Source organism: Musa acuminata, chromosome BXJ2-5 (genome assembly GCF_036884655.1).
Source record: "Musa acuminata AAA Group cultivar baxijiao chromosome BXJ2-5, Cavendish_Baxijiao_AAA, whole genome shotgun sequence".
NCBI lineage: Eukaryota > Viridiplantae > Streptophyta > Magnoliopsida > Zingiberales > Musaceae > Musa > Musa acuminata.
Window position 1 is genome coordinate 19,115,001 of NC_088342.1, and position 10,207 is coordinate 19,125,207.

General features: G+C 38.1%; 1 protein-coding gene across 1 annotated transcript; it reads left to right on the forward strand.

Moving 5' to 3' along the window:
* The first annotated feature begins 682 nt into the window (after window positions 1–682).
* Window positions 683–5,619, forward strand: LOC135612569 (uncharacterized). Its single transcript, XM_065109012.1, has 7 exons — window positions 683–1,127; window positions 1,909–2,144; window positions 2,223–2,481; window positions 4,507–4,686; window positions 4,775–4,930; window positions 5,017–5,238; window positions 5,308–5,619. Exons 1-6 carry the CDS (start codon window positions 1,098–1,100, stop codon window positions 5,188–5,190), a joined length of 1,035 nt encoding a protein of 344 aa, XP_064965084.1. The 5' UTR covers window positions 683–1,097; the 3' UTR covers window positions 5,191–5,238; window positions 5,308–5,619.
* Window positions 5,620–10,207: the final 4,588 nt, after the last annotated feature.

Sequence of the window (10,207 nt, forward strand, 5' to 3'; positions counted from 1 at the left end):
ATAAAAAGTATATGAAGTATTTGATGTATCCTAAAGTGTCTTGTTTGTCTACGATACATTAGCCAGGAACAAAATATATGTGAAACGCTCAATACAACCTAGACAGTCTCGTTTGCACAGGCATACACCTAGGATTAAAAGCTTCACTTAAAAGCATGTGAAGCGTCGATGCATACTAAATGTTCTATTTGTGTAGAATAAAAACACACCCTACCACAAGTGATATTAATCAAAATATAATAATTTTTTCATATCTAAAACATTAATCATGTATATACCCTACCCATCGGTCTGAGCTTTAAATATCAAATTCTTCGAGCTCCATCAACTATATTAGAAGTTGTCATAGCATTACGAATAAGAGAAATCTTCCTCCTTTCCTCCCATCAATGAGAGAAATTAATCCAAATATTTAAGTAATTCATAAGAAGTTTTCGAGCCATATTAATCCAAATATAACATTCTCGGAATGACCATGTTCCATGTTTGCCCCTCACACTTTGGCGAGGAAGGCAGAAGTGAAAGATAGCCAATGGATGGCTTCAGTACAACCCTAATTTCCACATAACCAAATCATGGATTTGGGCTTCAAGTTAGATCTCCGTATCACATTAAATAAATGCTTATTACATCCTCTCGCTGCTGCATTAATTATTTCTGCTTTTCTCTCTCTCTCTCTCTCTCTCTCTCTCTCTCTGGCCTTTTTCTCGGAAGGCCCTGCCACCTCCCTGTGGACAGATGTATCGTTTGGCGCGTTCGAAGAAATCGGTGGAGAGAAAGAGAGAGAGAGCGAAGATGGAAGCTAGTTATTTACGAGGAGAAAGAACGGAAATGGCGGATAGGAACGAAGAGGAGCGCTTCTGTGGCTTCCGGAGGTAATGATGGTAGTTTATGAGGGCAGTTCAATGGGCTGGGAAGAAGCTTTGTACTCCGGTTTCTCTCCCCCATCTATAACCTGGCTGTTAAAGGGAAACAATTTGTTAAGCGGGAAAGAGAAAGCGAGAGAGGGGTGATGGAAGCTCCTCGTTGGTAAAAAGCTTCTCCCTTTCGAATAAGGGAATCGAGCAAAAAAAGTGGAAATAAGGCGAGAGAATAAAATGGTGGAGGAGCGCTGCTGCTTCAACAAGGTGATTGTTCTCAGTTGCCAGTGCTCCGTGAGTTTTGTTTTGTTTTGTCTTTTCTTCTCATATGTATCAGTGGATTCTCATTGTTGTGGCTGGAGGAACGAGAAAGTCGGAATCTTGATCTTGTTTGGTAGTGATAATGGGACTTTTTTATTTTCCTCTTCTTTCTTTGGTTTGCATCATCTGATCCGGGCATTGAACACTTGGTAATCTCTGGAAATGGTTCCTTTCGTTTTGGGTTCTGAGCACCACGCTTGATCTTAACAGCAGAGAAGCTACTTGGAAGTTTGTCCATCTTTTCACCTTACTTGATTGGTCATCCTCGAAACTTCTTTCTTCTTTTCAGGTGTTTCTTGCTGGTTCAAAATCCTGTCTTTCCCTGTGATATCAATCTGTGTTGTGATTCAAGTGATTAAGGCATCTTATTGGAGTTGATCTGTTTCATAAGCTAGTTGAGCTGATGATTAAACACCTCAGTCTTCGCTAAATTTTTTATCATTTGCTTGTTTTTGTTTGACACTGGTCAAACCTTCCAGGTTTCTGTCAAACTATTCCCTCTTTACATTATGCATCCCATTAGGTTCATGCATCAGTTAACACCATCCTTTCTGCTTCTGAAACTTGGAACTACTATTTTCTTAAATGAAGCTGTTTATTTTCATTTATCATATCAGCCGTGAACCTACTTCATCATTGGCAAGAATATCCAAAGGCTAGAATGTTCTTATACATGATCAGGCTTTATCCAGGCACCAAATTTTAACTTCTCTAACATCTATTGCAGGATGCACTCGCCATAAAGGCACCAAAGAAAATGCACGTCGTGTTGAGGATGCTTATGTTAGCTGCTATGATGATATGCGGCATCTATATTTCTTCAGTAAGTTTAAAGCAGATAGGGATACAAAGCAGACCCAGAAAATTGATGATCAAGATAATGGAAGCACCTTGCAGCAAACCTGACATTCCATATTATGAAATACCATATGTGCATTATCCAGTACCCACCACTTATAGCAGGTATCTATCTGTTTTCTGGTAATTTGTTTTAGTTTGGCTTGTGGCAGCAATCTATCTAACCATTCATATGAGCTTCAGGGATGAATGTGCATGCACACCAGTTCGGTTTTTCTCTATTGTGTCGATGCAGAGGTCTGGAAGTGGGTGGTTTGAGACTCTCTTGAATAGCCATATTAACATTAGTTCTAATGGCGAGATTTTCTCTCCCAAAGAAAGGAGGAGTAATGTATCAACAATCATAAGAACATTGGACAAAATTTACAATCTGGACTGGTACAGCAGTGCTTCAAAAAATGAATGTATAGCTGCTGTTGGCTTGAAGTGGATGCTGAATCAGGTAAAGCCGTAAAGCTCTTCATTCAACACTAAGATAATATCTCTTGGTGTTATATTTTTATCTGATGCAGGATTAAGTTTTTTACTCTGTTAATGTGCTAGATCAATAGAAACTAATCATATATGCAATTAGAAACTCGATACGTAAGCTTCTCAAACAAGATGCTGGCAAGAGAATTCGTGGATCATATTCTATGCGTAAACCTTGGACAAAGTAACTAGTTTGAGGTAATAAAGCTGCTCGGGCAGCTAGACTGAAAAGCAATTGAGGTAAGAGTCATCAGGGTTCATCGATAAAATCCATTGGTAAGCCAAAGCTAACATGTATTTTATTATTTAATCTTGTACAGGACAACCTGGAGCTGAAGGTGCTAATGTGATTTCATTAGTTAGCTCATAGTTTAAGTTGCAAACTGGAGGCAAGCATGCTGTACTTAGTATTTTCCTTTTACTCGAAAAAAGAAGAGCATTAGTCAATGAATGCAATATGTGAAACATTTAAAAGAATTTGTTAGTCTGGATGGCTATGTATAAGGATGTTTTTGCTGGAACAAATTGAGGATGCTACATAACTTCTTGCACTGAACTGGTGCTGGAAAATAGATGAATTCTGTTGGGAAGGTGGCTTCTATTGATTATTTTGGTCCTACTGATTAGGTTAAGAAATTGTTAAATTTTGGTAAGGATTGCTTCTCCTTAACTGATTTGGAGTAGGTTGTTCACATAATATGTATGTGGGATTATCAAGGCATGAATTGTGAGGCATTTGACATTACTTAAGGTGCTGTGGGACATTGTTGTGGTGTGAAGTGCTGCACAGAGGTGCGGTGTCAGGAGTGGTTGTGAGGGTGAGAGGTGAGGTGCATGGGCGAGTGTGTGAGAAGCATCCACAATGGGTGGACATAGTTGAAAGGGAAGAGAATTAAAATGGGGAAGAAAGAGAGAGAGAGAGAGAGAGAGAGAGAGAGAGAGAGGTTTAGCCTTCAAGAACATAAGTTGTATATTAATTGTAATCAATTTTATTATTGTGGAAATTTTTGTGTGATTTAAAATTCTTGCTTCCCAATTAAGGTATCTGTGCCACCCACATGAACCACTACACGTTCAAATATCTAACAATTTATAGCATGCTAGAGTGGAAAAAATCAATGTGAAATTTAATATTAGGTAATGTTTGAAACTGGAATTATTGATGATGCCACCAGCATACTAGAAATGAGGTGGTGCATGATTTGTTTGTTATGGGTTAAGGTTAAACTTTCATTGCAAACATTAGCCTCATCGCCCAACTATCTGATAGTCATGTCTCTTGAAAATTTGTTAATACTTGAAACCAAGAGATGTATCTTTCAGAGGCAGAGAAATGCCAGAAATGTGACTAGATATGTTCTATTAGAAGATAATATAAATGAAATCAGGAATATTAACTACTCTTTCTAGGGCTTGAAAAACCATAAATTTAGCAAGGAGATCCAAAGTAGCTAATTAATGAAGTACTATAGATTGTTGACTTCAATTCTTCTTCCTATCTGAAATACCGTACTATAAATCCTCTTGACTCTGCAGGACATAGTTTCTTGTGAACAAAAATAAGCTCCTTTTCGGTATGCAGAAATCTATTCCTTCCTAAGCCTCAAAGTTATGGAAAGTTGGGTTTCTGCACCTTGTCTGGGTGTCATGGATTGAGCCATGCTTTGAGTTGTCATATTTGTTGTGATTTGCTTGATTGCAAAATATACAGAGATTTGGACACAACTGGACGATTGATGGAAATTGTTCTCTGCCCCTGATCTAGGTTCGACTACAATAAATGTCTTCGGAGACAAACATAATTCCTCTCTATGTATTCGTTGTCAGTGTCAGGCCTTAAGCTACTAGTTTTATCTGCATATTTTCTTATCAGTCACCTATCCTGTCTCATCCATGATCATCTTTAATCCTATCTAAAATCATCTTCCTGCAACACCCTTAATCTTCCAACAGAAGTATAATTCTAACATCCCTTGTTTCCATGGCACTATTCCAGGGTCTTATGGAGAATCATGCAAGAGTAGTTGAATACTTCAGTCAAAGAGGGGTCTCTGTGATATTCCTGTTCAGGAGAAATCTACTTTGTCGTTTGGTCTCACAACTTGCAAACGATCATGATCGCAGCGCTAGGCAATTACATGGGACTCATAAAGCTCATGTACATTCAGAAAGTGAGGTCAGTTCTTTTCATGATTGAAAAAGCACATCGACAAGCTTGCATTGCAAAGTCTCCAACTTTTTCTTCTCATGGAAATCACAAACAGGCCAACATACTCGCAAGATACAAGCCCAGGATCAATACCTCTGAATTGATTCCAACCCTTAAGCACACGGATAAGTTTGCTACCGATGCACTGGGGTACTTCAAGAGCATCCCCCATATTGTTTTGTACTATGAGGATCTCGTTCGGAATCACACCGTGAGTACTTTGCATCTCTTTGTTGGACAAATTACCCTTTTGCGATTGGAAGAAAACACTCTCAATTCATTAATCCGTTTCTTCAGAAGCTAATGGATGTCCTAAAGTTCCTGAGAGTACCTCAGAGAAAGCTGGTTAGCCGACATGTGAAGATACACACAAGACCACTGCACGAGCAGGTTGAGAACTGGGATGATGTTTACATCTCTCTTAAAGGAACCGAGTACGAAAGCTTTTTGAATTCAGATTATGGTTTTTAAATTGGATCCTTTTGATAGCTGGAGTTACCATGACACAACCACATCAAGGTAGAAAAAACTTAAGATTTTTCATGGTGTCTTTCATGTGCTTAACAATTTGTTTCTCTTCACTCGCAGCATACTTCTTAGTAAGAAAAAGGAAATGGAATCGAGCACAGTACTAAACCGACACGGCAGATGGACAGATCTGTTTGTCCAAACCAATGCTAATTTGTTTTAATTTTTATACTTGTGTATGCAATGCCTGCATATATGTAATTGCAGGCATCCATTTGCCTAACAAGCTCAATTAGCTAGGCCGTGTTTGTTTACATGTTTTACTCATATTTTGTTGTTTCCATGAGTAATTCATGAGCTGATCAAGTGTTCAAGGTCACTTGATCCCTGGATTATGTAAATGAAGATTTGAAGTTGGAAATTGGAATTGCAGCAGGGTTTTGAATTCCATCGATTAGGATTTTTAGCTGCTGTTGCTGGTCGACTAAGATCATGATGTTATGAGCCGCAGAGTAAAACATCTTTCAAGATCTGCACCAAACTATAAAAAATCCAACATCTAAAATTTTTTTAATTACTTAAAAGAAAATATTTATCATTCTGAGTTGATTTTTTTTTTCTAAATAGAGGAAAAGAAAAAGAGGGAAATCCTACAGTTTAGATGAAGTGAATCGTTCCCTCGAAAGCATTCAGTGGTGGCGTGTCACCGTTGAAGTTTTGTTTCTTCTCTCTCTCTTAGTCAATGGTAACATTGACTATGATTGTGGGAAACACTGAGCAATTCTCACGATAATGGTGGGGCCGACTGCCTTTGATTGTGTCGAGTCCTTTGTTTGGAGGCAAAAATCTTTGGTTCTCACACTTAATAATATAAAATTTTATTTATATTTTTATATAAATTCTTAAAGAAAAGTTTTTTTTAAATTAATTAATTAATTAATTTTCATAAATTCAATTAGTGTTCCATTTTCATTATTTTCGCAGAGCATTCGTTTTTTTGCTTTAAAAGAACATGCTAATCCGTTCAATTCACATGTGATTATTAAACTAGACACAGAATTGGTTCACTTATCCATCACTTCCCTGTCAAAGCAATTTGACTTCTGGTTTACCCTAATGCCACCACGAGTGTTCCTCCCATTCGAAGCCCTCCTCTATAGTTCAATGCTTCGTATTTTCATTCGACGCCTTATTTCACCCTCTGCGCCAATGTCTCAGTTCCAGCGCTAACATGGTCCAACGATGCAACCTTAAGTTTGGAATCCCTAGTGTGTTCTCTCTCCGCAATGCACTCCCCTTCCCCTCTCAATGTGAAAACTTCTCATGTCGCTTCTCTGTTGCATAGATGGAGATCATAATCCGTTGGATACGAGCCCAAATAAATCCTAAGACAAAGGATGATTAAGTTGAGTAAAACACATCTTAACAAAAGAAAGAGAGAGACATCCCCATTCGAGAGATCGCAATCACGAAGATCTAATTATCTATGCTGAGATATTAGACTTATGGATATATCAGTATACACAAATACGATAGAGAGACATCTATAAGATTATGTCAAAGCTCGCATCAATATATTCTCCTACACTAACTCGATCAATACTAAGGTATTAGACTTATGGACTCAAAATTTACTTTGATATGCATGACTATAACGAGGATAGGGTGAAGCTTACATGACTCGAGTTAATTGGACATATGCTTGCGTAGAAGAAAGCTTATCTTCTTTGAACTAACAATGATGAGAATGTATTATCTTCTTTGAACTAACAATGATGAGAATGTATCATGGACATGATTTAAAAAACTCATACGAGAAGGGTTCTACCTTATAGGATATATGAAAGAAAGATAAAGGAAGTAACACTATTTATATCAAGGAAGGGATCAGTCCATGCAAGAATATACTATGGAATTCCAATAACTGCTAATTACAAGTGCCCTGCAAGCTAATCACGTGAGTAATGACACATGTGACATTCTGGATAATTTATTATTATTATTATTATTATTATTATTATTATATTTCTTACTTTATATTAGATAATGTATATATTATGATGCCCTTGAATTTGTGCAATGAGAATTATATAGATCATGATAATGAGATCAATTCACCCTTGAATATATATCCTAAACATTTTCGGTTATAGGTTACTCGAGGGAGACATCGAGATAATCGGACAGACCAATGTACTATATACCAGTCTATATGATGGAGACAATTGGTCTCATGGTTATTTATGTGGGGACACTAGGGATGTTGTGCAGGTGCTCAGTAGAGAATGACTTAACTGAATTATCCGCTTATAGAATATTGAATGTTTAATGATACCTTTGTTGAATCTCGTATTTTAATGATGAAATCAATTGATGAACTAATGATCTAATCCATGTATTGAGATAAGTGATGCAAGACTAACTACGACTGTGAACAAGGCAAAACAATTAAAGAAGAATCGAATATTGTGCCGGAGTCAATGATCGGGCATCGGGTTGGATGAATCGGGGGATATACCGAAGGATCAGACGATGCAATAAAAGCTCATCGAAAGTTTACCGAAAGCTCATCGGAAGTTCACCGAGAGTTCACCAAAAGCTCGCCGAAAGATCGTTGAGAGTTCACCGGAAGTTCATCGAGAGTTTTCAAAATATGAATGCTCAATATGTATGATATGCTCATGTATGATATTCTCATAATGATATGCTCAATTGTATACTTTATATCAATTTTCAAATTATGATAAAGGTAAGTATCAATTTTCAAATTATGATTTATTCGGTATCGTGCATGAAAAATGAAATGTAAGGTTTTTGAAATTGTGCATGTTTTAATTTGAAAATATAATGATGCACAAATAATATTGATACTTACCTTTATCATAATTTAAAAATTGATATAAAGTGTCTTCCTTTCTTTTTGACAATGACAAAGGGGGATATAAAAGATAATAGCTCGCACAATTCAAGAAAAAAGCAAAAATTACACTTCTCAAAAGAGAAGAAAGAACTTGCTTTTTGAATATCTCAAATTGTTAGCTTCCATGTTATAAAATAATATAACATTTTGTTAGCTTGCGTTTTTGCAAAGGAAGCAAAAATAATCGCACTTCTCAAAAGAGAAGAAATTACTATCTTGAACATCACAAAGAATTGCTAGCTTGAAATCTCAAGAAGATACAAAAATATGCTAACTTGCACATCTTTAAATTTGCTAGCTTGTATATTGTACTACCTTGCATATCTACGACTTAATAGCTTGAATATTTTAACTACAAACTGCATGATGATAAAACTTAATATTATGTTTTTTTCATGCAACGATTTGAACTTGTATGTTTAAACACTTAATAGTGATACTTCACCTTTTTGTTGATGACAAAGGGGGAGAAGTATATTGATATCATGCATGGTTTTATCATGACATGTTTGCTTGGATTTTTGAATCCAAGAGTTATATGTCATATTGATAGGGGGAGTTTATTTAAACTCTGGGAGTTAAGATTAACTCCGCCATTGATTGGTTGTCATCATCAAAAAGGGGAAGATTGTTGAATCTCAAATTTTTATGATGAAATAAATCGATAAGTGTTTATGTTTTAATCGGCATTTTGAGTAACACAGGATGCTTCGATTAAGATGAGATAATTAAAGGAGGAAGAATCATATTGTGCCGGGGGAAAACATGTCAGAAGATTGGACGTCGGGTCGGAGGAACGGTTGCGTATCGATAGAAGGCTTCGGGCCGTGGATTCGGGTATCGGGCCAAGAAGAACGGATATTACGCCAAGGATATCAGAGTTGTAGAGTCAACTGGCCGATTGGGCAATAGGCCGCAAGAGAGGACGATGGCCAAAGAATCGAACGAAGCATCGAGGGACCAATGACATGCCGGACAACATCAATGACATGCCGGACAACATGATTAATGCTTAGTATTAATTATCTAAATCGAAGTGTGTTTTACATATGCAGGATTAACTACGATAGCAAGACATGAAGCAAAATGAAGTCCTAGAGTCAAGGACGCGACTTCATTGGGAGTTTGAGAGTTCGTCGGAAGTCCCGACATTCGTCGGAAGTCCCGACATTCGTCGGAAGTTCTGACGGAACTAGCCGAGAAGTCTCAGAGCTTGCCAGAGAAGCTCATTGGAACTCGTCAAGAAGATCATCGTGAAGTCCGGGAGCTTGCCTGGAGTCCGCCGGAACATTGCCGAGAGATCGTCGGAAGTTCGTCGGAAGAATAAACATAGGGACTTGTTTTGCTTAGCAAATGTCTTAGGATTTCATAGTTAGCACGTAATTAGGCTTAGCTTTGGGCCAACCCAATTAGGGGCCAGCTAGGCCCATGTAAAAACTGTGTTGGGCCTAATAAGAGGCCCAAATAGTGCCCTAAGAAGTCTCACCGTTGTGGCACAATCTTCGAGACTGTGTCAAGCGGTGGTACCGCCAGTCTGGGCGGTTGTACCACCCCTGGCAGGGTGCCAAGCAGTGGTACCACCAAACTTGGGCGGTGATACCGCCCAGGACAATGTCAGTGTCGACGGATACTAGGTGGTGGTACCGCCCAGCGCAGGCGGTGGTACCGCCCGTGCCCGAGGAACCCGGGATGGGAAAGTTTTAGGCTACAAGGTTGAATCAACTTGAAACCTATAAATACCCCTCTCATCCCTGGTTAAAGCACACAAGCACAAAGAGTTTAAAAGTAAAGAAACGCCGTAAAAATCTCTTGTGAGAATCCTCCTTAAGTTTGAAGTGTTAGAATTTTGTAAGAGGAGTGTGAGTGCTTGTAAGGCTTATCTCCTAAACCCGATAAAAGGAGAAGAAGGGTATAAAAGGTGATTGGCCTTCGCCTATTGAAGGAAGGCCTCTAATGGACGCCGGTGGTCTTGTCGGAGGAGGAAGCCAAAAGTGGATGTAGGTCACGTTGACCAAACCACTCTAAAACTGCCGTGTTCTCTGGTTTGCATTTTATTCTTGCTATTACCTTACTGCAAACCTTTTTAAGTGCTTACTGCCT

Coding starts and splice junctions, on each gene's coding strand:
- LOC135612569 (XM_065109012.1), top strand. CDS start 1,098: ATGGTGGAGGAGCGCTGCTGCTTCAACAAG. Junction 2,145..2,222: donor GTACCCACCACTTATAGCAG/GTATCTATCTGT, acceptor TATGAGCTTCAG/GGATGAATGTGCATGCACAC. Junction 2,482..4,506: donor TGAAGTGGATGCTGAATCAG/GTAAAGCCGTAA, acceptor GCACTATTCCAG/GGTCTTATGGAGAATCATGC.